Genomic DNA, 26,942 nt, shown 5'->3' with positions numbered 1-26,942 from the left:
GCTGGAAAGAACCATCACTGTCCGCACCTTTCACACGGTGTGGCCATGCCCTTGGTCTCTAGCCTTTGCTGTACTTGCTCTGAATTAGGCAGTAATGTTGTCTTTAATATTCCTTTTCTACATTTTTGATCAAGGCTCATCTAAATGGTTTTATGAACCAGTTTTACAGAGAATAAAACAGCATTTAAAATAGTCTTCCAGAGATACAATTCCCAAACTTTTTCACCCTCACCCAATCTTACTCCTTATATTTTGCTTTTTCTCCCCTACCTCTACTCTTCAGTGGAAAAGGTAATTTTCTTTTAAGGTTATGGAGGAAATGGGGAGAATGTTTCAAGGTGGAAGCTCTGGGGACCAGGTGTTATCTTCCATTTGGCAGGTGGAAAACCCAGCACTCGGTGAAAAAGTTGTTTGCCCAGGGTCACCACCCAGTGCTGTTTGAATCCACTCACATAACCACCAGTGCCGGTCATAATTATTTTTTGAGATCTCTTATCTCCATGACCCACTTAAATATTACCCAAGTATTTCAGTTTGTATTAACCCTCTATGATGAGAAACATTATTCCAAACAGTGGCTAATTTCCTAAAACACCTCTTTGGAATCCTTTCGAATAGGAAGCCCCAAACCACTTATCCCCATTAACTTTTCCTTTCCCACTGGGTAGGGGGAGAACTATTTATGGATGGTCACCTGAGTTGACCGTCCATTGTGTTGTACCAGAAATAAAAATACCCACCTGCTCTTGTTAGCTGCACTAGCAAGATACGGAAGGTGGCCCTCAGGGAAACATGGCTTTTGTGACAAAGTTTTGGTAAAGGGGAAAAAAAGGGGCTGTGCTTCTTCAGTCACCTGGGGCAGACCTTCCAAATGCAAGCTTATTTTTAAAAACTCTTCTGAAAGTTACATTTAATAGACTTTCAGTGTTTCGGATTCAGAGTTTATTTTTTCCAGTTAAACTCTCTTTTAAGTGTCTTTGATCATGAGATTTATGTTTTACTTGAACTTTGAAAAAAAAAAAACAACCTCGTATCAAGGAATTCAAGGTATGACTTTTCACACTGTTGTATACTTAAGCCACTTAATCTTCGAACCATTAGGCATAGGTGAGGTTGAGGTGTGATCATAAGTCTTACGTACTTAGCTCATTGTACCAACTAGAGCTCTGGGGACTGGGTGGAATTTTTGGTGGATTTTGTTCCCTTTTAAAGATTGAAGCCACTGTATTTTTTACCCTTTAAAAGTATATATTAGGCATCAGAGAACAGATCCCTTGACATCCCCTTTCCCCAGTCTTCCAAGTTGTGGGGACAGTAACAAATATCATAAGACGATATAGCCTAAAACCAGATTTCCCAAACAGGACGTATTCTGTGTTTTAGTATAGTTTGTCTCTGTTGCTGTTTCATGTTAAGTTTCAAACACTTCCAAAAACCTTTCTGAAAATACTAGTCGTTCCCATCTTAATAACTAATCTCAATTAAAACAGCTTGGCCTCAGCCAATGTGAACGAACACCCTTAGTGCCACCAACTCACCTTCTTTGCTTTTCCCCATGGGGCGCACTGCCTGCGTGGACATTTGGGTCCTCCAGGATTAACCTCTGAGTTCTGGTTTGCCTTTCAGTTGACCATAGTCGGATTAAACTTCATCAAGAAGATAACGACTATATCAATGCTAGTTTGATAAAAATGGAAGAAGCCCAAAGGAGTTACATTCTCACGCAGGTAAATTGATTGTTCAAATTTGACTCTAATGGTTTTTGCCTTACTTGATGTCAGCGTAAGAGTTTCAGAGTGCTGTTGTCTACACCTCAAATAAAATCTGTCACATCTGTTTAGAAGATCAGGTTTTAAACAACCCAAAAAAGCAACAAGGAAGGAAAAAGTCTTCCTTCAGAGATTCAGTCTGGTCGTGACATGAGTCTTTTCTGGGAAGTATGGCATTGCTGGGTTTATAGAAAACAGCAATAAAATGCCAGAGTGGCCTATGGTCTGTTGACAGAGGCGGCAGCTAGAGAAGAGCAGTACCTGTGTTGAGTCCATAAATATTCGCCTCAGAGTGTCCAGTGCTGCTCATGGAAATCCAAGAGGGTTAGCAAGAGACGAGGAATCTTTATCCAGATGGCCATTCAGAATTCCTCTGCATGGTACTCATTCTTGGTGGGGGGGAGGGCATGGAGGGGGTAGATTATGTGGACAAGCGTGCAAAATCACTTGAAACTCCCACTGGTTTTTGGCATCTTTATGGGAAAAAAAATCATAAAAGTGGTTTAATAATTGACCTTTTGTGAAACACATACTGGTGTATGACCCAAAGACCATGGGTATCTGGGAAAGGGGATAAAGGAGTTTCTTTTTAATTAATTTTCTCACGTCTTAATCTGTTACCTGTAAATTGGTCTAAACAGTCTAAGTTTCTCTCTCTTTTTTTAATCCTAATTTTTGTTTTTTCATTGCGTATCAGTTTTTATCAGTAGTATATTGGGTTTGCGTTATAGGGTGCTTGTGAGCGTCATAACTGTGCTTAATATTTGGAGACTAAAATGACAATGAAGCCAGAAAGCACAGTGAACAAAGTCTGCTTTGGGGCAGGGCATATCCCTAGTGGCCCTTCTTTACTGTCCCTTTTGTCCTGTCCCAGTTCCTTTCTGCACGTGACCACAGTTGGCCCTCGTGCCCCCCAGTCAGTGTATGGAACGTCAGTCCCCAGGCCCTCAGCCCATGGTCCTCCCAGCACCTCTGGGGTGGGGATGAGAAGGAGTGAGACCTTGGTGGTGGCAGGCTGGTGAGAAGAGGTTGAGGCAAAAGTGGCTTCTTAGGAACTTCCCTTTTTAGAAGTAGTCAAGTTTCTTACTTCCTAATTTCAGCCATTCAGCTTTGGTGTGGGGTCAGGAAGCCCAAAGCAAAGATAGGGTCTGTAAAGTCACATGGAGCAGTAGGAAATCACCATGGAAACTTCTGCACCGCTGTCCTCCCCACCCCTGTGCCCTAGCGCTTCCTTGGCACATCTGAAGGTCTGTCTGTTTGTCAGGTTGTACCATGGTTATATCCAACTGCTTACGTGGTCTCCCTCTGCCCTGAGATTTACATACGGGATTGAAGCAGCCTGACCCCAAAGTTACATCCCTGGACAATATGACTGAAATATTTTCCAAGCCACAAAACTGAAAAAACCCTGCGCACTTTTAATTTTTATGTTGTTCATTATGCAAATAATGCAAGGCTATAGTCTCATTTTTTAAAAGTGTAGAGAATAATGTCACAGATGCTGGCCTTCATGTCCATCTTCAAGTGTTGGCTGAGTTTGGCGTGTATCCTTTCAGATCTTACAGGATTTTTAATCGCTCAGACCCATTCTAAACTGGGGTGAAGTATGGGGGCAGGGGAGTGACAAGAGCCACCGCTATGGGGACCTGGCAATAGGGTCCTCGTGCCCAGCCAGGGGACCCCTGATTCCTACCTTCCTGGAGCCGTTTTTCTGTCAGTTGGCTGGAAGGGGTTACCGTGGAATCCACTATTGTCTGAGACTCTGTAAGGAGCCAGGATTTGTCAGGTTTAGGCAGCAAATCCCAGATAAGTTCAGGGAAGGAAGCGAGAGGGCACTGAGGGCTCCGTGGTCGAGGGAAGCGCAGTGAGACTTAAAGGGAAAAGATGTAAAGACTGAGGAGATTTTGGATGAAAGTGAATGGAAACCATTTTAGAAGAAGTGGTGCTGGCCAGAGGAGGTGACATGCTCTGTCGTGCAGGTGATAGGTGATGTCCCTTCCAGGCAGCACTAAAAATTGAGGCAAGCTCGAAGCATTCATACCCTATATCCAGTAAACATCTGTGCCCATTGCCAGGGGGGCTGGAGTGAGACAGGCCCCGCTGCCCAGCAGGCACCCCTACCCCCCATGCCCCGGTGACACCATACCCCTTGGGCCACCCGCCTGACCATTTGTGTGTCCACATCTCATGTTCCTTGGTCCAAGGATGAAGGCTGTCTGTGGTCAGGTTAACCATTATTAATAGTAATAATAATCGGTACATTTTATTGGGTGTTTACTGTATTCCAGGTGCTGTGGTAAGGCCTAGTAAGTATTGATATATGAACATAGTTAATCTTCACAACCCTGTGAATAGGTGGAGAAACTGAGGCAAGGAGAGGTGGGGTGACTTGTCCGAGGTCACACAGATAGTAAGTGATTGGAGCTGGGACCAAGCCGTCAGAAGCGTCCCTGTTGACCCCTTCCCCACACTGCCTCTCTCCTGCAGCCAGGAGTTTTATTCGCTATACCACCCGCCCTAAGGCATGGTTCTCAGTGGAGCCCCTCAGCTGGCCAGCCCAAACCAGAAAGCAGAATCTGTGTTTTCTCTCCTCCATCGCTCAGCTCTGAACCAGCCCTGAGGTGCAGAAATGACCTTTCACCGCGTGGTAGGAAATAGAATTGTGGTTACCACTAGGCAGGGAGAGGCGGGTCCCTGTCCCAGCCGTGGCCACCACGCTGCCTGAGGGCCCTGTCATCCACTCACCGCCAGCAGTGAGCTTGCACTGGAATGTGTTTGTGTGTAAAATGCATACACTGTGCATTGTGTGTTTGCAGGGCCCTTTGCCCAATACCTGCGGTCACTTTTGGGAGATGGTGTGGGAGCAGAAAAGCAGGGGCGTTGTCATGCTCAACAGAGTGATGGAGAAAGGCTCGGTAAGTCATAGACTGACCCACTGTTTGCGTCGCTGCCAGTCCACAAAGCCGACATCTGTCCGTGTCTATGTCCTCGAGTTGCTTTTATATTTCTATTAGAAAAACATACAGAAGCAGTATACAAATACATGTTTATTGCAAACAAGTCAGATACGTAGGTGAATTTGAAAGAGGAAAGAAAGTCAGACTGCCCTTGACCTATTCTCCACCCCGCCCCCATCAGTCAGTCTCTCTCCAGTGCGGGATGCGTGTGTCCTGCTTTCCTCTCACCTCTCAGTCTCTCTCCTGCTTCGTGTGCTGCTGTGCTTGCCTTGCGGAGCTGTGTAAGCAGAGTTTTATTTTGGAAAGCAAGTTCCTACTGTATCTTCATCATCTTTGCTTTTCCTGGCTGGTAGAAGCGCGCCTCTCCGCACCTGAGCTGTGGGAGCAGCTGGACCCTGGATTCGCCTCCGTAAAATCCCCGGACACTTGGCTCCTGGCCACACCTCTTTAATGTGGACGTTGTCTGCTTGTGCTTCACTTCAGGATGTGTGTTCCTTTCTTCCAAGTTCTTGGCAACGTGGACTCGAGGTGTGCGTTTGTTCAGGCCACCTCCTGCCCCTCAACGGCTCTCCTCAGTCTCTCCTGCGTCCTGTATCCAGAATGATCTTTCTAAAGCAAGTCTCACCACACCTCTTCACAGCTGAAACTCTTCTGGGGGCTCCCCCTGCCTCCCAGGATATGCATAATGTGGCTACCAGACCGGGTATGGTTGGGCCCTAGTTAAACTGGACCCCCAGCCCCGTCTTCCGTCTCCAGACTCCAGCCAGGACAAACGTTTATTTATTTTATTAAGTTGTTCTTTTTTTTAAGTTTCTTGCCAGTTCTCTGGGCTAATGATCCGAATCACACTCGCTCCACTTCCCGGCATCCCACGTTGCTTCCCTTGGGGCCGCGGTGGCTGTGCTCTCCCGCCCCACACGTCTCAGGGCACGGTGTGGTCTTCGAAGTGGGGAATAGATGCCGCATCCCCGCTCCCCTGGCTCCCGCCAGCTTCCCCCGACACTCACGGCCAGCACCAGCACCGCCGGGGCTCCGCAGCCTCAGAGGTGGGGGCCCCGGGAGGAGGTGGGCTGAGGAGCATGGAGACCGGTAGGAGCGTGTGGCCCAGGCCTGGCCAGGTGCTGGCACTGTGCTCTCTGGGGCTCAGCGGGGGCACTGCTGTCTCAGCCGTCCTGGCTGCGTCGGGATGCGGCCGTGGCTTGCCAGGAGAACATGAAGGCTCCAGAGACACCACCCCCTGAAGAAAGCACAGTCGTGGCCCTAAAGGGAAAAAATACAAGTGCAAAGAAGTAACACATCAAAGGAAACGTGAGCGGTGAAAACCTAAAGCAGTAAAGCACTCGCCACAAAGCCTCTTCCCTCCCCCACCCGGAAAGGAACGGTCTTGGTTACAACAAATGGCCTTCTTACGGCACATGTTTAAAATCATATTTTTGCCTCTGCCTCCTTCTCTTGAAAGAGAGTATTTATTCGCTCCACGGTCACAGGTGTAAAGAGCTTACCTGAGTGTTCAGTTGATGCAGTAATGCTTCTTGTCTTAGAAAAAAATGTTTCCAGTGAGAGTGGTTTTTGATTTTCTCTGCAGTGGCTTGATTAATAAAATGTGAAGTTGCAAATGCGAAGCAAACCCTCACCCATCACCACTCTTGTCAGCAATTTTGAGTAAAGAAACAAAACACGAGGTTCCCGCAACACACGCACTCCGCAAGGGGAAGTGAAACACGGTGGCCGGCACAGGTGCTGAGCACAGATGACCCTTCGGGGTCTTCCAGCCTCAGTGCTGCTGACGTTTGGGCCGGATCGCTCCCTGTCATGGGGGGCCGGCCTGTGCGTTGGAGGGTGTTTAGCAGGATCCCTGGTCTCTGCCCACCGGATGCCAGTATCCCCCCCCCACCCCAGGTTGAAGCCATCAGAGATGTCCTCAGACATTGTCCAGTGTCCCCTGGGAGGCAGAATTGCCCTCCGTTGAGAAACACTCTTTAGTCGTATGGAGGGTTGAGAATTTTAAATCATGACTTATTTATTTTAAAATCATCAGATATGGTAGCATTTGCCTTTTATTTGTTACTAAAAGTTCAGGTGAAACCTCTTTTCTATTTGCACGCGGTTTGCTTTAGCTACTGTTGTCACAGGACACAAGGAGTGGTGTCCCTGTACTGCAGTCACATGTTCGTCACCAGGCCCTGCTCTTGGTTGTCGCCCGCCCAAGGCCGACCATAAATGGACCACAGATCCACTGTGACAGCCTTTCCCCTTGGACTGCTATGTTGGCCATTAAAAAAAAAAAAAAAACTAGTTGGTTTTTATTGTAGTTTACTGTGATGATGTGACAGTAGTCCCTGTTTTCCTTTGCAGCTCTTCTTTTTACTGTGGGTCTTTTGGGCCTGCAGATTGGCATGGAAAGCAACGTATGGTTTATGGTTCTTAAAGTTTCCTTGGGATAAACATTTTTAATTCGGCCTCAACGCTATCACCCCCGTAAGGGCTGACTGGGGAAAATTATAAGAAATTGCAGTGTCTTGTTTGCTCAACTAATCTAATTATAACTTCTCCACACAGCCCGTGGTAAAAACCAGCTTCCAGAGCGTTTCCATGTAATGCATATTTGTTTTCTGGTTCCCTTCTTTCGCCAAATAGTGGAAGATGTTCTCCCTGTACTTTTGGCAGACCTGCCCGTTACCCTTTTGGGACCCTGTGCTTCCTGGAAAACCATTGTGCAGAAAATGATTGTGTGTGTTAGACTGAGGTCATCCAAATGGCCAAAGTTCTCATTCATTCAATTTAAAAACTGAGTTTAGACATGATGGGATAGAGTGCATGTGTGTAGGGGCCGGGCTTGTTGTCTAGGCAGGGGAAGTAGCAAGGCCATGTTCAACCAGAAACATCGCCCATATCTCTCCCCTGAAATCCCTACTAAAGATGCTGTTTGATTTTAAGTGCTTTCAGGCCCGAGACACTAGGTTTTGTATCGTAGGTGCTTTAGGCTTTGTGCATCTCTCTCGTACTCTGCTTTTAGTTCTCTGTGTTCATTCTTCTTTCAGCCAAATCACCCATCACAGGGTCACCCCAGATGACTTTCATGGATTTTTCTCAAGATGGCGTAGCTCTTTGTTTTAGATGGACCCAAGCAAGGACTCTCTCACACCCGCCTTCATGGTGGTAACAGCAGGTATGACAGATGCCAGCACTTTGGCACTGCCACGTGGCTGTTTGGTGCCAACCCAAGACATGCCTCAATTTTAACCCTGATGAAGGACTGCTTTCTAATAAAATAAATTCTCCTTTTCCGGTCACTATGTATCAACTAAATAGGATAACAGGAAGTAGTTGATATTGTGCTTATTTTGTTCTGTTTTGTTGCGTATGTTTACAATAAAAATTTCTACAGGAAATGACAGAGAGCAGACCATGGCATGTTGCTGTAGATGCCTAAGAGTTCTTTTAAGAACTCCTATTTTTTAAATAAGTATCGACACTTAGTGTGTGTCAGAATTCCTCAGCTGTAGAGTTCCAAAGTCTTGCTCTTTACCCAGATTACAGAGATTTGTAAGGCTTTATATTTGCTTTTGAAAGTGAGTGCTTGCTGTGTGGACATGAGATTGAAAAGACTGGCCTTTCCTGCCCATGAGGCATGAAAACATTGGCCTCTTCTTTGGTAGCAACTCGCCATTCTGCATTTCTGCTTCCTTGCTTTACTCTTGGTCTGCTCACTGAATTGGGTGCCCACTCCAGCACACGTGGTTTTGGACCTACCAGGGCAGTCTCTGTTTCTGGAGTCTCAAGGCATTACACAGGCCTAATGATTTGAAGTGTGGGAATGAATGCATCCTTTAAGCGTCTCCTGAAGTCTTGCTGTCATCTGCCTCGCCCACTTTGGCTAAGCATGGGATCGTGCCATGCCATTGATGCTTCTGTGTCCTGAGTGGCAGGATCTCTTTGGTGCTGACAGATGGGCTCTGTTCCAGGGGTTCATCTTTGGCACTCATCATTGGTGCAGGGAGGGTGAAACTGGCCAAAACTTTACAACAGGCCAGTGTCCAGGCTCTTTAGAAAGCCTTATTGGGCTTCTGTTCGGGAACCATAAAGTTTGATGCCGTGTTGGCATCTCAATGTGGTGTTTCTTAATTTGTTTCCCTCCCTTTTTTCTGTTGCTTTGGTTTTCATTAAAGCAGGACCGATGGGCTTTTGTTGTTCTGTCTTCAGCCTCTTCAAGAGCCTCCTGGCTCCTCTGAGTCAATGCATGTTGAATTATAAGGGTCTTGAACTTGTACCATTTCCCAAAGAGCTGTTTACACACACTGATATTTCATTTGCTGGAAGTCATACCGCCTTTGAGGGTCCCTCTGTCTGGGGACATGTCAGTTCCTCTGGCTTATGGACCTGGCAGCTTAGCCCCCATCTACCTGCTGTTCTTGTCCAGAACAGTCATCAGCAACCAGAAATGTCTGGCATAGAAACTTGGCTCAAGCAAAGCATGCCACTAAATTTGACTCAGATTTTCTTTCTTGAACTCTAAATGAAACCAAATCTTTGGGAGTTTGCTTGCTTTAAGGAAAATGTTAATGAGCTACGTTTAAATCAAGAGCATCAAGTAGTTTCTAAAATTTTTGAACTAGAACAAGGGATTTTTCTGAACTGAACCAAACCAGAATGAAAGGGTGGGGTGGGGCAGTGGGTGATCCCCAGCCTTGGAGGACCCCTCTGCAAGCCTTCTAGATTCTGGTTTGCATTTGATTACAGCCCTTCAAGCTTTTCACGGTGTTTCATGTGGTCTCTTCTAGTCTTGGTTATCGTCCCCAGGGTAAGGAGTCTGCGCTATGCCGAGAGCACCCATCAGGTTCTTGATAACCTTGGAAATGGCTACATAAAGTAGTTTACGAGAGACTAAACCTTGTGTGCCATCTGGCTTCCCTCATGGGTGATAGGGAGAGGATCAGACCCCTGGAACACTTCTCTGTGTGGATAACCGGGGCGGCTGGGTTTGGAAGTGCAAGTCCTGTCTGCCTGACTAGTCCTGGTCTAGATCTTCACAGACCCCTCCCCATCTCCTCTGGAGGCAGGCAGGTTACATGGATGGCGACCTCCAAGGTCAGAAAACCCTGGGTCTTTGGGTTATCATAAAGCTCGTGGACGGTACTTCAAACCTCCATAGGAAAACAGTTAGTTGCTCACAATAATTCAGGGTTATTTTCTCCCCTAGTTAAAATGTGCACAGTACTGGCCACAAAAAGAAGAAGAAGAAATGATCTTTGAAGACACAAATTTGAAATTGACATTGGTCTCTGAAGATATTAAGTCATATTACACAGTACGACAACTAGAATTGGAAAACCTCACAGTGAGTATGGCATGCGCTTGAGTACTTCAGACAGTTACTGGTTGAGATGTCTTTTCACTTGGGTGATACTACTTAACACCAGTTGTTTATGCCAGTGGTTTTCTGTGCTCTGACCAAGAAGTAGTTTTAGCACTATGGTGAGTAGAGCTTACCTGCTTACTTACCGGGTGACCAGAGGTGCCTGGGGGCGGGGGACGGGTCTTACCTGCCTCCTTCTCCACAGAGCTCTCTCCCAACACTAGTTAACACCAGTTCTTAGGAAAAAGGGAGTTCTGACCTAAAACTTACCTGTTCCTGCTCCTGCCTTTGCAACTGCAGAGGGACTAAAGTGATGGCCTGTGAGTTAAATCCCAGCAGAGCACGTGGGCCTCTCTTGTGGTCCACAGTCTCTTTAGTCCGAAGTGAGGAAAGAAGGGCCCTCCAGGGCTGACTCCCAGTTCATAGTCAGTGTAAGTTTTCTAGATGAAGTCTTGGGCTTGTTTGTGTGGGGAGAATTTATTTATTTATTTATTTAAATAAATTTATTTATCTCATTTATTTTATTTTTGGCTGCATTGGGTCTTCACTGCTGTGCGCGGGCTTTCTCTAGTTGTGGTGAGCGGGGGCTACTCTTTGTTGCGGAGCACGGGCTCTAGGTGCGCGGGCTTCAGTAGTTGTGGCTCGTGGGCTCCAGAGCACAGGCTCAGTAGTTGTGGCTCATGGGCTCTAGAGCGCAGGCTCAGTAGTTGTGGCTCACGGGCTTAGTTGCTCCACAGCATGTGGGATCTTCCCGGACCAGGGCTCGAACCCGTGTCCCCTGCCTTGGCAGGCGGATTCTTAACCACTGCGCCACTAGGGAAGCCCATGTGTGGGGAGAATTTATAACACCACCTGCCGGCTATCATTAAATGATGGTCTTGGAATATGTCTGGGCAGTGTGCTAGAAGCGGCATCATGGAAGACCCTGCCCTCGGGGAGGCTGAATGATTCGCCCGGAGCCATCACTCTGGGGAACCATGCCTGTAGTGGGAACAGTGGAAGGGAGCTGACGGCAGCTCCTGGGGACACCCTCAAACACGGTCGGCCACTGCCTTCTGGAATCAGACTGCCTGGGGTTGATTCCTGGCCCCAGCATATCAAACTGTCAGACTTCAGGCAAAGGACACCGTTCTCACCGCATCTCTGTCTGCCCCCCTGTCAGATAGGGCTTTTGAAAGCCTTCCAGAAGGTGGTCCGTGTGCAGTGTGAGAGCAGCACAGGCTCAGAGCACGTGCCGGGAAGGGTTCGCAGGTTCTGTGGGGTCGAAGGAACGTGGGTTTATCTGGGGGCAGTGGGACTGGCGTTGGGGCTTGCGGGCCGGGGCTGAAGAGGAGGGATCTGCTCCTGCGTTATATTCGCATCTTAGTTTTCAGTTTATTGCTTTATAGTCACCATGACGCGTGGGGTGGGATTAACAGTCAAAGTAAGATCGAGAACTTAGTGCAGGTGACTGGAAGTGGAGAAGAGGTTAAAATCGCGTGGCTCTGGAGGAACGCAGCCGCGCAGTGGGTCCAGGTCCCCCCGCCGCCCCCTGTGCGCTAGCGCTGGAGCCCCAAGCCCGGCCATAGCCGCATGCGGGCCCTCGGGGTGTGACTTTTGGAGGGGTTTGATACGGAGGATTTTCAGCAGTAATGTTGGCAGTGGGTTGGAATGTGCCTGGAGAATTACGTGGTAGACTTTTTTAATGCTTTTGAGCGTTTGCAAGCCTGACATTGCAAGTGACTTCTGGTAAACTCTTGAGAAAATTTCGTTTGCTTGTTGAGGGAAACAGAATTCGGACAGAGCAGAAGAGGTTTGTGCTGTTTGCGTGGCAGAGCAGAGGCAGCAGCTTGGAGGTTTGGGGGAGATCTGTTTGCTCTAACAGACGTGGTCTTGAAAAAGTCTTGTCAGACGTGTACCTGGCCGAGCACACATCTGGAATGAATTCCTTGAGAAAGAGGTCGGCAGGCGTGAGGGAGGGAGTAAACAGGAGATAACCCACACCTTTTTAAGAATTAAAAGAAGGAACTTGCTTTTGGCATGTTTTCTTATTCCATTTTTTAAAAAATCTATTTTTAAGTGCTTTTCTGTTCCAAAAAAATAGAAGACACATTTCTCTTTTAAGCCATTAAAGGATATAAGGAGATCATTTTCTAGGGAGGAAAGTATGGAATTGTTTGGTGTGGTTCTATAAGTTATCCTAATGTCATAAGCAGATTTTTTCCAGTTCTGCAGAAAGATACCAGCGTGTGTAACAGCTGGTGCAGGGCGACACGTGTGTCTTCTCTGCTGATGTTAGGTCCTTGCTGTTTTTGTGGGTCCTTTCACACGTTTTCATCACACTAGGGTCAGGGAAGGTTGCTGTAACTAAGCTGTGAGCATTGGGAGGGCAGGGCGCGGGGTCATTACCTCATCGTGCCGGGCACACGGGAGGCACGTTGTGGACATTTGCCAAACGAAGGGAGACATTGTCGGTCAGCGGTTCTTTGGCCCAAAGTGTTTCACCATCAGCTGCTGTCCAGGTGACCTAGGCACTGGCTTGGCCCTTTGCGCTGTGCAGCTGGGGTGGTTCCTGTCTGCAGGCCTTACTTCCCCTGTGACTGGCTCCCATTACTGTGGGCTCTTACCTTAGTATAATCTTGGGTGCTCTCCTCAGCAAGAACTACATTTTGATCATTGCTCCTGGCGACCAGCTGTCCACCCTGGGAGTGGAGTCTCAGAGGCTCAGAGGAAGGAGCGGAGCTGGAAACAGCAACAGAGGCCGTTCTTTCTGTTCCACGGCGAGCAGCTTGGGCTAGGGGACAAGGGCCAGGGTCCTCCTTTCAAGAGTTCCTGCAGCGGGCTTCTGGAGTCAAGCAAGCTTAGATTTAAACTCCTGCTCCCCCACTTAATGGAGGGTTAGCTGCCAAGCCTCAGTCTTCTAATCTGGAAAATGGGAGTGACGGGACTACGTGCCTCGAGGGGTTGCTGTGAGAACTCAGTGAGCTCTTGTGCCCACACTGGAACGTGGTAAGCTCTCTGCTTGTGGGCCCAGTGCGGCTGGTCTTGTCGGCATCCTCCTCATCGTGGACCATCTGTTCAGCTGGATATTGAGCCACACGTGGCAGCCTCCTGTCTTTGGAGACTGAGTTGGTGACTTTTCTCTGTAAAATGACAATCCTCTGAGGCATCCAGATAGTCCTGTAAGGAAAGCCCTGAGTTACCCAGAGCTGGTGCCCCACACGTGCAGTTACGTTTCCACTCTTTCATGTGAAACCCCGAGGCCTTTGATGACAAGATTGTTGTGGGTGGCAGCGAAGCATCATTTTGACTTGTGGGGCGGACAGAAATAGGCTGTAACCATGAAGACGGCAGAAGTGAGAGGAACATTGGAGACAAGGGCTCTTGTGGGCAAGACTGTTCCATCCTAAAGGAGGGGCACTTGAAGCAGGAGCAACCTGGGTCCACTCGGGGCTTGGTATTTGTTCACTGGGTTTGTGGACCCGGGGAGAAAAATCTGAGAATTAAGGCTACTCTTGGAGTTAGGTGGGTGGAAAGGCACTTCATGCTTACTTGGAATTAGTGATTTCTGTACAGGTGATTCTCTTAGAATTGTCAGGAGTATATTTCTCTTCCAGTCTCAAGAAACTCGAGAGATCCTACATTTCCACTATACCACGTGGCCTGACTTTGGAGTCCCTGAATCGCCAGCCTCGTTTCTGAACTTTCTTTTCAAAGTCCGCGAGTCGGGGTCGCTCAGCACGGAGTATGGCCCCATCGTGGTGCACTGCAGCGCTGGCATTGGCAGGTCGGGGACCTTCTGTCTGGCTGACACCTGCCTCTTGCTGGTAAGAAGGCCCTTAAATACCCCGGGAAGAGAAGGGAGCACATTTTAACCTCCAGTCTGGCCCGGCCACAGCTTCTCTGTTACTGTCTCTGCAATAAACTAGCTTTGATCTTCACTTTTTAACAGCTTCCTTACCATGAAAGGAGCTTTACCCTAAATAGCTTCGCTTGAAGGAAGGCCCTTAATTTTAATGTGGAAGCCAGGAAGATCCAGAGAATCCCCTTCCCTCTCATTTTTCCCCTGTGCTCAAATGGTCCCAATTTTGCCACATCTTCTAGAATTCTGCCTTCCTCGCTATGACTTTTCCTGAGTAGGAACTGGCACACTCCAGGACACATACAGTCACATTGTACTTGAGGCTCGGACCTCACCGAGCTGTGTCTCCTCTCTGGCTTTCAGATGGACAAAAGGAAAGACCCTTCTTCTGTTGATATCAAGAAAGTTCTGTTAGAAATGCGGAAATTTCGGATGGGACTGATCCAGACAGCAGACCAGCTCCGTTTCTCCTACCTGGCTGTGATCGAAGGCGCCAAGTTCATCATGGGAGACTCTTCAGTACAGGTCAGCAGTGCTTTTGCTTTAATCCAGGTGTGTTGGTTTTAAATTTTTGCCTGTAAAGAAGGAGGCTGTTCATTGTAAACGTTGAAACAGTATCCTGGGTCAGAGGAAATAGCTAGGCTTCGTGTTTAAATAGCTAAAAAGTTGTGGAAGGTTTCACCATGTTCCAATTTCTGCCTTTGAAGTGCTCACATAGAGATCATGAGTAGGGAGAATAGACTTTATTTTCATAAGATCTCATCTTCCAAGCACATGGCTGGAGACCCGAGAAGCTGAGAGGACCCCTCACGTAGCCCTCACCTCTGCTCACTTAAAGGGGAGCAGGTTTCCTGACAAATCAGCCAAACGTGAAATCTCATGGGACTTCCTCTTGCTGCTTTTTCAAGGAACAATGGAAAGAGCTCTCCCACGAGGACCTGGAGCCTCCACCCGAGCACATCCCCCCACCTCCCCGGCCTCCCAAACGAATCCTGGAGCCACACAATGGGAAGTGCAAGGAGTTCTTCCCAAACCACCAGTGGGTGAAGGATGAGACTGAGGAGGTTAAAGAAGATGGCCCCATCAAGGAAGAAACCAGAACCCTCTTGAACGTCCCCTGCAGCCTGGAAAGGTAATGTGAGAGGGTCCTGGCTTACTGGGGGCAAGGGGAAATGACCTTCTGTTCCAGAAATACATATTGATATTGAAACCCTGTGGACCCAGCCTCCTCTTGGCAAACGGTGCTTCTGTGTCCTTGGGGAACGGGCCCCTGGACCATCACTGCTCCTCCCCCAGCTGGAGGAGCCTCTGACCGAGCCACAGGTTGGCCCAGGGAAGTGACTGACTTTAGCGGGGATCTAGCACCACCTGGTGGTGCTTGTTGGAATCAGGGGTCTGGTGCGACTGAGTCAGGTCTTCCAGCCCAGTGATGACAGTGACAGAAGACAAAAGCCTGCCCTGGACTTCAGGCCGGTCCTGAAACTGATATCCAGGCTTGACCACGTACCTTCAGCCCCCAGAATGGTTTTGGGGTACCTAACATTTTCATGCAGTCTTTTCTTTTTTAAGATTTGTTTATTGTTTATTTATTTTGTTTATTTTAGGCTGCATTGGGTCTTAGTTGCGGCACGCGGGATCCTCGTTGAGGCGCGCAGGCTCCTCTCTAGTTGTGGCGTGCGGGTTTTCTCTTCTCTAGTTCTGGCATGCAGGCTCCAGGGCACGTGGGCTCTAGTTGAGGCGTGTGAGCTCAGTAGTTGTGGCGCGCGGGCTTAGTTGCCCCGCAGCATGTCGGATCTTAGTTGCCTCACCAGGGATCGAACCCGCGTCCCCTGCATTGTAAGGTGGATTCTTTACCACTGGACCACCAGGGAAGTCCCCCTTTTCATGTGGTCTTGATTGAATTGATTGCCGTTTTGCTTCCTTACAGTTTGACAAAGATTACTGAGCACCTAACTGATGCATGTGAAACCCTGAGATAACTAGACTGGGGCCCCTGGTCTGTGTTCTAGACCATCTTACTGGGAAGGGAGCAGTAGATTGTGCTGGTGGCCCATGCACAGGGATGTGATGGGGGTGCACGCTGAGGGGGTCAGCCTTAGAGAGGAGACACCCAACCTTCCCTGGGTGGTCAAGGAAGGCTGCCAGCAGGGGGTGGCATCGTGCACAAGCTTGAAGGATGAACAGGGGTTAGTCCGAGCCTGAGACTGTGGAGGCAGTGCCCTTGGTGCCTGCATTTTTGGAGGGCAGTTTAAGATTAGTGTACACTTTGACCCCACGTTTGTCTACAACTAGAAACTCAGCCAGCAGGAGTTCTCAAGCAGGTGTGCAGAGATGTACAGGTAGAGGTGTTCGTGGTGGCATTATTTGTAATGGTGAAAAGCTAGAGATGAGCTGATTGTATATCCAGGGATTAGATAAGTCGTGCTTTCTCCCTGTGTTGGATGTTCTGCAGCTATTAAAGAATGGGATCAGGGTGTATTGTTACGGCCGGACATTGGAACGGTCATGCATGAGAAAGCAGGTCACACAGTGTGTGCCCCACCGGGGCCTCTGGCTAAACTGATCATCAAAATCTTCCCCGGGCACGTTGCTAAATGCTGGTTTCCAGGGCCCAGTCCTGACCCATGAACCTACTCCCCAGGGCCTTTCGTGCAACTGGTCCTCATCACAGGAACACCGGGTCTGGTTCTGGGGCTCGAGAGACGCTTGTCCAGCGGGGCCTCCCAGAGCAGGTGCTGAGCGAGTGCGGCTGTGCCCCTCTTTCCAGGGCCTCTGTTGACATTCTCAGGGTGGGCTGGCGTGCTCCCTCTGAGGGCTCGCCGAGGGCCGAGGATGAGAGGGATGAGAGCTGGCACGTTGACTTGGGTCAAATTTGTGTCATGGGTCCTGTTTCTTTATTCATGAAGACAGTGGAGAGAAAGGTGCCTTTCACATTCTGTGGGTGAAGGTGGTGGGCAGGGAAGTGTGGATTTGGGAAGCTGAAAGCCAGAGAATTCCAGGAAAAGAATGGAGTTGGACCAAGAACCTATGCGCCTCTGGGCACCAGGGAAGGCGGGGAGCCCATGTGCACACAGGCCTCAGTCCTGCGGCTGGGGCCTCACCGGGTGGGCCCCGAGAAGGGGGCTTCGTGCAGCCTCCTCCTGTCTCCTGGGCAGGCGATGCCCCCGGATGGTCCTGCGAGTCACGCAGGAGGCTGCTGGGGCAGCAGGGCCGTGGAGAGGCACGTGGGAGGCAGGACTTCCTGTGGCCAGGGCCGCCTCGATGGACGCAAGGGTGGGAGGGCAACGGCCTGGGAGAGGTGGGGAGGGGAGAGGCAGGGCCTGGCTGCACCCAGGCCCACAGCCTCTGCTGGCCTCTCCCGGGACAGCCCCACGGGGTGGCTCTGGCTCGCCCCCAGCAAGGTAGTCACCTGACTGCACACGGCACACCTGCGAAGTGGGCCTGCTGGCAGGACTCGCTGGGCGTGCGGCGGGGAGGGCACAGGGTCGGCACTGCAGATGTGTGGTGTCCGCATGTCAGCAGCAACAAAGGCCTCTGCGTGTCCGCGTCTGTCAGGCCCCGGGGAGGGAGTGGAAGCCTGTGGCCGCACTGTTACTTTCCCTGATCTGAAGGGGAACATTCTGCAAGCGGCCCCAGGGGATGTACTGCCCCTCAGACCCTTATCCAGCCCCGTCACCGAGGAGTCCGCGGGTCTCCGGAACCCCACCCTGGCCCTGCTGTCGGGCCCTGGGAGGGAGGCGGTGACAGGCGGGCCTCCGGCCAGTGTCAGCATCAGCAGGCTCTGCTTCCACGTGGCTCATTTTTTCCTAGAATTCCTCCGGGAATAATAGCATCCTTGCCATTGTTTTCCCTAGTGAGTAACCCGCCTCTGCCCCCCTCATTCCTCAGCGCGAGTCAAGACACTGAAGTCAGAAGGCGGGTCGTGGGGGCAGGTCCTGCCCAGGGGGAGCCGTCGCCGTCCAAGGAGGAGCAGGACCAGGCGCCGACTCACTGGAAGCCCTTCCTGGTCAACGTGTGCGTGGCCACGGTCCTCACGGCCGGCGCGTACCTCTGCTACAGGATATGTTTTCACTGACGGACGTGCTGGCCAGACCGCGTGTACAGCAAGCCCTGGCCGCCAGCCCGGTGGTAGCGCTCAGTGCTGCGGGAGCCTCTGAGCCAGCCTCAGAAGAAACAGATCAAAGGTTTGCAAAGTCTGGGACTGTGAAGGGCTAACGAGAGAGAATTGAGGATTGATGCACCGGGGTCTTAAGGAGCCCTGTGGTCCCAAGAATAGAAGAGTCTAATCTCAGGGCCTTAACCTATTCAGGAGTAAGTAGACAAAATGCCAAATATGTGTCTCTCTCTTTTCTTTTTTTTTTTGTTCACTTGTTTTTGAAAAAAAATAATAGAATTACAACACATTGTTGTTTTTAACCTTTATAAAAAGCAGCTTTTTGTTATTTCTGGGAAAAAAAAAAAGACTAGGCACTTACGAAACTTTCTTGTACCCTTAGGTGGTGTAACCAGATACACAATTTTTATTTGATTTCCCAGGGAAAGACTCGCACACTTTTGCGAATGTAAAGTCCTTTGGAGGAGAGGGTTTGAGGGTTTCGGACATCGTCTTGCTTAGGCGCTTCCTCTGCTGAGCGCGCACTGAGCTGGGACAGCGCCTGCGAGCTTTCCCGTTTTAAGAAGAAAAACAACAAAAGGCGTCTCTAGAGAACAGAACCCGGCTTCTGCTGTTGCTCAGGGTGTCCCGCTGGTTTCCCGCCGTCCACTCCTCCACCGGCCCCCTCTCGTTACAGCCGTCTTGCGCACGTCCTGCCCCCATTGCTCCATCCCCACAAACAGGGTTCCTCAGGGCCCCTGCCTCAGGGTCAGAGGTCACCACAGGGTGGCCACCGGCTTTTCACCCAGCCATTGAGATCCAGAAGGAGCAGTTTCCACTTTGCTTGGAATATAAATGCCATTTCAGTAGAAATCCACACGTTAGAATGTGTCGCCGTTAAAGTTAAGGAGAAGAGCAAGGATTAGCCTCAAAACTCTGGTCGTGGAAATCACCTCACAAGACTTTTTTTTTTTTTTTAGTGATTTTAAATATTTTACCTCTTTCTAAGCAACCACCTTTGAGTGCATCCGATGGTTTAGCAACGTGCAGACAGCTTTTTCCTCAGGGGTGATTTTGGGAAGGGGGAGCTGTTGTAAAAAATAATAATAATAATAATAACCAAAACCCCCTTCACGGGGGGCTGGAGTGGCCAGGGTGGCCGAGGTGGTGCAGGAGTCTGCAGCTCTGCAGGGGCGGGGCCGGGCCCGTCTGAAAACGTTTGGTTTCATTCCGGTTCCCGCTTGACAGCCACACATAATCTGACCCACCTCCACCCACGGTCCGCCTCTGCTCGTAGAGCCCGCAGTTGCCTAGCAGGCAGCCGCTAGGCGAGGGCCGTCGGACAGCGTAGCCCGCCGCGCCCCGACGGACGCTGGTTCTGCACTAAAGCCCCCCTCTCCAGGCGGTTGGCCTCACCTCCATCCTTCTACTTTTCTCCCCCCCGCCTTCCTCTGAATACCAGATCTACAACCCATTTTTTGAGGAGGGCACAGAGGGCGCTGTGCTGGTGGCGCAGAGCAAGGCGCCCTGTGCGGGTGGAGGGGCGAGCCTCGCGTGGTGCCCCCTCGGCACGTCCCTGGCAGGCGGCAAGCGACATCCTTCCCGCGGCCCTCCCTGGAGACGGCGTGTAGTGAGCCTCTCCACTCCATATTTATTTTTTAATTCTTTTCTCCTGAAGGCATCCACAGTGCACTAGCATCTTCATAAACCAATAACGTATTAAAGTTTTTTGATGTCAGCCTTGCATCAAGGGCTTTATCAAAAAGTACAATAATAAACCCTCAGGTAGCACTGGGAACGGAGGACTTTGCCGTGAGCCTGCTGCGTCAGACCAGTACTAGGAAGGAGGACGGTTGTAAGCAGTCGTGATTTCATTGGGTAACACGAGAAGAGGTTTGCCTATGTTTATAGAACAAGGGGATAATATATAATGAACACTTGGCTATTTAAGACACATGGCATGAGATTACTTTGTCCCGGTTCCTCCCCTCCCCAGTTGTCTGCTCGAACCTCGATCTCAGTCACCGCTCTCCCTGTGTGTATTAGGATGCATGTACGGTCTTCTTGTGTCCCGATCAAATACCACGTGCTTGAAATCCTTAGATCTCTGCTTACTGATGCGCTCCATGTACAAGTCCCGTCTACCTTTGCATGAGCTGAGCATTACGTGGCTCTGGTTCCTAAGACCGTTGCTGAAATAATCGCCATTCGGCAGCGGAGTGATGTTGTCCAGTAACAGATATTTGCCTAATTCCTGGCATGACACTCTGGTGACTTCCTAGTGAGGCCCAGCCTGTCCTGGTCCAGCTGGGCCCCACTGTAACTCAGACATTCCAGGGGTATGGGAAGCCATAGTCACACCTCGCGCTCTGGACATTTAGACGAGCAGGGTCCCCCGCGACACACACACCTTTGGGATCAGCCTCCACTGTGCCAAGTTCACACTCTTCTTGAGCGGACCGTGATCTGGAACCAAGGCGACTGTTGGAAACCACACTTCTTGAAACAGCCTGGACGACGGTCCCTTCGAGTCAGCCTGCGGCCCTTTAGGTCCGGGGGCCTTGCTGAGAGAAGCGTCTGCCCCTGCCCTTGACCCCTGGGCACTGATGGTGCTCACGACTCTTCCTGCGAGGGGAACTTAAGACCTCCGCATTAAGTGGCTTTTTTAACAAGAAAAAAAAAAGGCAGCTATAGCTCACGAGCTGCTCTTTTGCCAGCATTTTCACATTTTGCCTTTCACGTGTTAGAAGCTCGTGCAGAGAAATTCTGTGGTGGGAACATTTGAGGCATCGCCCCGCAGAGCCTTGGTGAGGTGTGGATAAGACTGAGGTGCCAGGCTGTAAGCATTTTTGAGTTGGGCTTGTTTGTCTGTTATTTTAAGTCCTGTATATGTATGTAGTAGTTTGGTGTGTATATATAGTAGCATTTCAAAATGGATATACTGGTTTAACCTCCTATCCTTGGAAAACAGATGGTTCTCCATCTTGTCACACGTATGTTAGAGAAGTAGCGAGCTGCTCTGCTATATGCCTTAAGCCGATATTTACTCATCAGGTCATTATTTTTTACGATGGCCATAGAATAAACCATTTTTACAAAAATAAAAACAAACAAAAAAAGCGAGGTGTTTTGGTATGATACCTTTTCAGGTGTGTGTATACGTGGATGCATGATGGGGGGGGCGGGGGGCGCGTCTCAGGGTCTTCTGTGACCTCACAGAACTGTCAAACTGTACAGTTTTCCAACTTGCCATATAAATGATGGGTTTGCATTTTAGTTGCAACAATAAAAATTTTTTTCTAAAGAACATGGCTTTGGGGTGCTTCCCATTTCTTTGCTTAATAGGCCTAAACCAGGCTGGGCAACTCCTGTTTCTTTCCATCCCTGCTGATGTGAAGCAGATGTTGTCAGTCAAGAGGGCCTGTAGTTTTTCCGCATCTGAGGATTACGACTGCGGCCTCCTGGAGTCGTGGGTGCCTCTGGGTGGGGGGGGGGGGGGGGGGCGGGCGGGGCACTTTCCCTGCCTGGTGTTTACTCAGCGCCTCAGGCCTCAACCCATTTCAACAACAACAACAAAACTCACCTTTTCAAGTGTTAGGGCCTTTGGATAACTTAATGAATTTATACAGGTTGTTTGAAGAACTGCTCAAACCTCAAGAACGTGTGTCCCTTAGCCGGCTGCCTGTAAGACCCAACGGTGGCCACATCTCAGCACCTCTGCCGAGTCACATTTGATGTGGAACTGACACATCCGTGGAGACTGACACTGAGAGGTAACAGTGAAGTATAAACAATTCGTGTAGTCTTCCTTTCGTGTACAAAATTAAATGTAAGTCTCCCCTAAAGTGATTTTTCGACTTCTTGTTCTGAAATAATTTCAGACTTGCACAATGTTGCAGAAATACTACAAAGAATTCCCTTATATCCTTCAAGGTGTTATGACTCTTTCAAAGCTGGCTGCTGAGTAAACTCTTTACGCTGTGGCCTCTCAGCAAGATCCATGGAACCCAGAAACAAAGTCTGTGGTCATGTGACCACACAACACCTAGCGAGGACAGTGGGGACCTGGGTGGTGGTGTCACACCCACTGTCACCTCAATTGTTTTCAGATTAAAAAAAAACAAAAAAAATGACATCTAAGCTTTCATGAAGAGGAGGAATGCCAATGTGGAAAAAAATAACTAAATTTGTAACTGAGCAGAAGTCAGATAGGACCCAAGGCCAGAGAAGGGCCATGCCGCCCGGTGTCTGTAAGGAGAGGGGACTCCGGGAGCCTCAGAGAGCACGTGGAGAGTCCAAGGGGCGGCCCTGCCCCGAGGCCGCCCTCCTCTACCCCTGCATCTATGTCACGTTGGAAAGAGCACTGAGGGACAGGAGGGGTGGCTTCTTCCCTCAGGATATTCCAGAAAACAACCACTACCCTCCACTTTTTTCAGGTAGAGTGAAACACCAATAAAAAGTTATTTTAATTGAAATTTCGGAAAACAACATATGGACAAGGCAAATAAATACTGAGTTAAACCGAAAAGCACAAACTATATACAGGAAATGTAAATGAGCATGTTTAAGTTACAGAGCTTTCCAATGCCATTGTTGATACCACATCCAGACCCCCAGGGTACCTCTACATTCTTAACTCAGAAACAGCCCAGGACACGTTTGGGGTTTTTTTTATAGACTTAAATAGGAAATTAATTTTCTTTCTTTAAACATGATGTTCAGTAAAATCTTTCTTCAAACTAGCTTATGGCTTCTGAAGCAATTTATTTAATAAGCCCTAAGTTGACTTGCTTCAGAAAATGGATTCCATTCTGATGAGTGAGGTCAAAGCAAGTGGCACTCAAGACTTCTCGGCTGACGGCATGTTCTTGTTTCCTTTGTGCTGTTGAACCACAGTGAAAATAAGGCCCGCGGTCAGCAGGCCGCCAGCCGGCTCCCCTGTGGCGCTTGGGCTGCAGCTCGGGCTGAGGGGGCGAACCGTCGAAACCCTGGCTCTGCCCTCCCCACGGTGACAGCCTGCTGCCGTGGAAATGACCCGAGTACTGTCCTCAGCAGGGACCTCGGTCTGCTCGCCTCCTCGATCCCAGTCTTTAGTGAACCAGAAGTGCTGAGCCAGCTGACCTGCTGATTCCAGGCCTCCGCCTGCCTGGCCTCGGCCCCTTCGTGGCGTGGCTGGCTGGCACTGACCCGGCTCTGCCCCCGGGGAAGGTCAGGCAGATTCTCAAAGCCAAAGGCTGATTGACTGAAGTGCAGCCCCCAAAGTGCCGTTCAGCCCCTTGTTCTGCTCCTGTACAGAAGTCCCACTTGTGCCCTGGGGCTTTGTAACTGGCCCAGAGTCCGGGAGCAGCTCTGGCCAGTTCACGCTTTTGGGAGCGTGCACCGTGTACCTCCACCCGAAGCCCTCCCTGTGTCGAGGCCGGGCAGCAGCAAAAACAAAGATGCCGGATTTGGGCTCATTAGCTGAGGCTTTTTAAAATATTGTGATTTCAACATCTGCCTCCTGGCCAAAGGCTTCGTCTCTTTGTTCTGAGCAAAGTTTGTCCATCTTCTCAAAAGCTAAGCGTCCTTTTTCACCTGAAATATTAAGGTCATCTGTCACTGGGTTGTCTCCCCACCTCGCTCTTTTCTACACTGGTGAGCCAAGGTGGCCTTAGTACTTCCAGACGCCTAGGCCTCCGGTGCTGCTGTAAAGGGCAGGGGGCAGGGAGCCTTTGGGACCGGCTCACATGGACCCAGGGCCTTGTCCCTTTGTCCAAGACAGAGCCCGCTGAACTTTAATCCTGCCTTGCATCTGGCTTTCATTCCCAAGGACCGTAAACGGCCACCTCAGCCATAAAGGAAACCTGCCTTGGCCAAATGCAGTCAAACAGGTTGCTAACGGTGCCCGTCCCGTGTGCTATTTTGCGTCTTCTGAGAGCTGGCTGTGGCCTCTCTGGCACAACCTTTCTACGGGCCCCAGCAACCCCATTGCACTTCGAAACGCTGGATGCTGTACTTTACCAAATGACAGCGTGGCTTCCCGGGCTGCCGCGCGCACGGCCTCCAGGTCAGACTGGCACAGGCAGGCAATCTGATCAATGCTTTCGATGCCCTGTTTGAGGTTGGGGGAAAGGGGGTCCATTAGGGGGCATTTTAAGGAACAGGTATCCACTTGTATAAACCCTGCAGGACCAGCCCTAGCATGGTCTCTGCAGCTTCAGCCCCTTCCTTCTCTGAAGGCTTCCAGGTTTCTCCTATGGCCTCAGGTTCATCAAAGTGCCACTGGCAGCATCTCATGTTTTCAATCCTGACACCTTCGGAAAGGCCCATGTTGGAAATGAGAAGACCTGCTTTCCCCTGGACCCTTCTACCCCTCTCCTTCCCCCAACCCTGCCCTCCAGGTCAGACCAGGAGAGGAGGCCTGACCTGGTTCAGGCAAGGCTGACTCCACCTGATCACCTCCAGGGCCAAGGACCAGAGTGCACTTTAGCTCCCCCTAGTGGGCACCCTAACACTCACTGGTTATTTGATTATAACCAGATGGTCCTTGTAGAATTTCCTGTCGGTTCATTCCAGAATGAATTTAGTCTGTATTGGACCACTTTTCATCTAGCAAAATGGCAGTGATTTTTTTTTTTAAATAAGGGTTACAAATGAAGATGAGATTGAGGTAAAACGGGCATCCCCTCCTGTCTGCTTTCGGGAGTGTAAATGGGTGTGTTGTATCACGAGTCTCAAAAACATTTATCAATGCATTCTCTGGCCCTGGGCTAACACTAAGTCTAGCCTAAGGAAGTAATTCAGAACTCCATATAAATTTTAAAAGCTTTATGCACAGAGATGCTCAAGAATTAGGATGGATATTTTCGCATTTCTGTATTTTTACACTTTTTTTCTACAATGAGCTTACTGTGCTCTCAGAACATTTTTCATTGAGGATATTAAACCATATAATCCAAGAGCTCAAAAGTGAGTCTCTAGGGCCACCTGCTTGTTCACACCGAGCCAGAGCAAACGGGCACTGTTTCTGAGGGGGCTCTGCCATCAGAGCTTCTGCTGCTGGAGCTGGTGGCTGGTCCTCTACAACCAGCTCTTTACGGGGCTTCTTCACTGGCAGTGATTTTCTTTCTTTCGGTCCCAGTGGAATCATTTTGAAATGAACTAACTTCAGCATTAACCACAAGCAGGCTTCTCTCCATCCCCATCAAGGACGGGTTAAACTCACCCTGAGATGTTTTAGCGCCACGCACGCAGCTTCCTGGAGTTTTGCATCGTTCTCGGTCAGGGCGTTGGTGTAGAAGAGCAAAGCCTAGGAAATAAGGTTGCTGTGAACGGGGGGCTGGTGAGAGCAAAGTCCACGGTGCCCACGGCTCATCCCCCGAATGCTGACAACATGTGTGCACAGTGTCGAGTTGCAGGCTACAGCATTCAGTTTATCTAAAAACGCTGGTCCCTGGGCTGAGGGTAATGACATAAGAAAACTCTTTTTCTCTAGTACTGTTTACAAAATGCGTTCCGAAACTGCCATCTAGATAAAATGCTGAATCAGAGAAACCCGCTGTCCAGCGGGGACAGAAGAAGAAGTGAATACACAGAGGGAGCCTCGGTGAGGCTGCTGCCTTGGCCAGAAGGAAAAGCATCTCTTCCCTTCCTCACTCTTCTCCACTCACAGTTCTGACCCCGCCCCGTCAGTCACATGACCATGGCCAAGTCGGTTCAGCTGGAAAAGAAAGCTGGCACTTGCTTTGCAAAATTGTTGTAAGGGCTATTAAGCACGGGAGAGGGGCCAGTGGGGATGTGCCTGGCACTTGGGTGAGCCTGAGACCAAGGCCCCAGTATTTCCCTTCTCCCACCACGGGGGCTGGTACCCGAAATCTAGAAGAGTCACAGGTGTTCACGAACCTAAAAGGCAGAGGGGTCCAATCTCTTGGTTTTCAAGTGAACCGAGCACAACGAACCAGCCAGCCACACACATTAGTTGAAAGTAAATGAGGCTGACTGTCAGAATTCTAAGAAAGAGACATTCTACGTGCAGGTGACATCTCAGAGACCGAATAGATAAGTTGCTTTATAAACACTGAGCTGAAAGAGGTGGTAAGCACGTGGCATGCTGTTACGATCGATCGCCTGGCAACGCCAGCTCCCTCCCCAGGGCTGGCTGGCTGCTGCCAGTGGTGAGGGTATGTGGAAGGCTGTGTTCATGTCTGGAGCATCTCTAAATCAAAACACCGGCAGCAAATGCAGCCCCCAGTCGCTCACTGCTCCCTGTTTTTCCAAGAGGAAGCTTACCTCCCTCCACCTCCCCCCAGCTCACACACCTGCAGCCAGGGGCTGCTGCCTCCCACACCGTACCTTTTCCCGAAAGCTCTTGTTCCTGGCTGCGCTGGCCAAGCGAGCACTGGCCGCCCTGCACACCCGTGGGGTCCCGTCCAGCTGGAGCAGCGCCCAGGCCCTCAACGTCTGGGGCAAGGGCTGGAGCTGGCCCAGCCGCTTCCCCTGCAGCTTCCTGACTGTCTTGGCCTGGCCCACGCACTGCAGCTCCTCGAAGAGCGTTACTAAAAAAGACAGAAAAAAGGCGGCCCAGGGTCCCCTCTGATTGCGGCTGGGCTGGACAGCTGTGGCTCGTGCATTAGCCAGGGAGAAGCAAATCCCAGGATGAGCCCGTGTGATCACCAAGGCCCAGTCTGGACTGGTCTCAAAGGGGGCCTCCTGGAATCTCCAGGAAGGCTTTCTAGCAAGGGATCAAATACACCCTGAAAATGAATAAAACCCCGGTCCATACTTCAGGGACTCCGGCCAGCCCAGCAATAGCCCTCCTGTCCAGTTCTGACCTCTGCTCTGTGCTTTGTAAAGCCTCCTGCCCTGGAAGCTCATTTCTACGTGGGCTGAATGTAGAATCTAATTAAATCTGGTTCTCGAAAGAACAGCTGGAGGGAAAAGACACAGT

At 49.9% G+C, this 26,942-nt stretch overlaps 2 protein-coding genes across 7 annotated transcripts in view; one reads left to right on the top strand and one right to left on the bottom strand.

Moving 5' to 3' along the window:
- PTPN1 (protein tyrosine phosphatase non-receptor type 1) overlaps positions 1-21,323 on the top strand; it is a 67,538-nt gene extending 46,215 nt beyond the window's left edge. For both annotated transcript variants that reach the window (XM_061208976.1, XM_061208977.1), the window contains exons 3-9: positions 1,627-1,727; positions 4,586-4,684; positions 9,927-10,064; positions 13,679-13,888; positions 14,287-14,448; positions 14,832-15,055; positions 17,812-21,323. In XM_061208976.1, coding sequence (XP_061064959.1) covers positions 1,627-1,727; positions 4,586-4,684; positions 9,927-10,064; positions 13,679-13,888; positions 14,287-14,448; positions 14,832-15,055; positions 17,812-17,998 — 1,121 coding nt within the window. In that variant the 3' untranslated portion in view covers positions 17,999-21,323. The remainder of the gene's footprint in view (positions 1-1,626; positions 1,728-4,585; positions 4,685-9,926; positions 10,065-13,678; positions 13,889-14,286; positions 14,449-14,831; positions 15,056-17,811) is intronic.
- Positions 21,324-22,469: 1,146 nt separating this feature from the next.
- The window catches only part of RIPOR3 (RIPOR family member 3), a 72,672-nt gene continuing 68,199 nt past the window's right edge, over positions 22,470-26,942 (bottom strand). For 4 of the 5 annotated variants that reach the window (XM_061208471.1, XM_061208472.1, XM_061208473.1 and 1 more), the window contains 4 exons: positions 26,348-26,550; positions 25,221-25,304; positions 24,017-24,107; positions 22,470-23,590 (listed from right to left, as the gene is read on the bottom strand). In XM_061208471.1, coding sequence (XP_061064454.1) covers positions 23,487-23,590; positions 24,017-24,107; positions 25,221-25,304; positions 26,348-26,550 — 482 coding nt within the window. In that variant the 3' untranslated portion in view covers positions 22,470-23,486. Of the gene's footprint in view, positions 23,591-24,016; positions 24,108-25,220; positions 25,305-26,347; positions 26,551-26,649; positions 26,923-26,942 lie in introns of those variants that run through there. The other variant, XM_061208475.1, reaches the window with a different exon arrangement.

This window comes from Eubalaena glacialis, chromosome 13 (genome assembly GCF_028564815.1).
Source record: "Eubalaena glacialis isolate mEubGla1 chromosome 13, mEubGla1.1.hap2.+ XY, whole genome shotgun sequence".
Lineage (NCBI taxonomy): Eukaryota > Metazoa > Chordata > Mammalia > Artiodactyla > Balaenidae > Eubalaena > Eubalaena glacialis.
The sequence above is the reverse complement of the archived record's forward strand: the minus strand, read 5'-3'. Positions and strand labels throughout refer to the sequence as shown.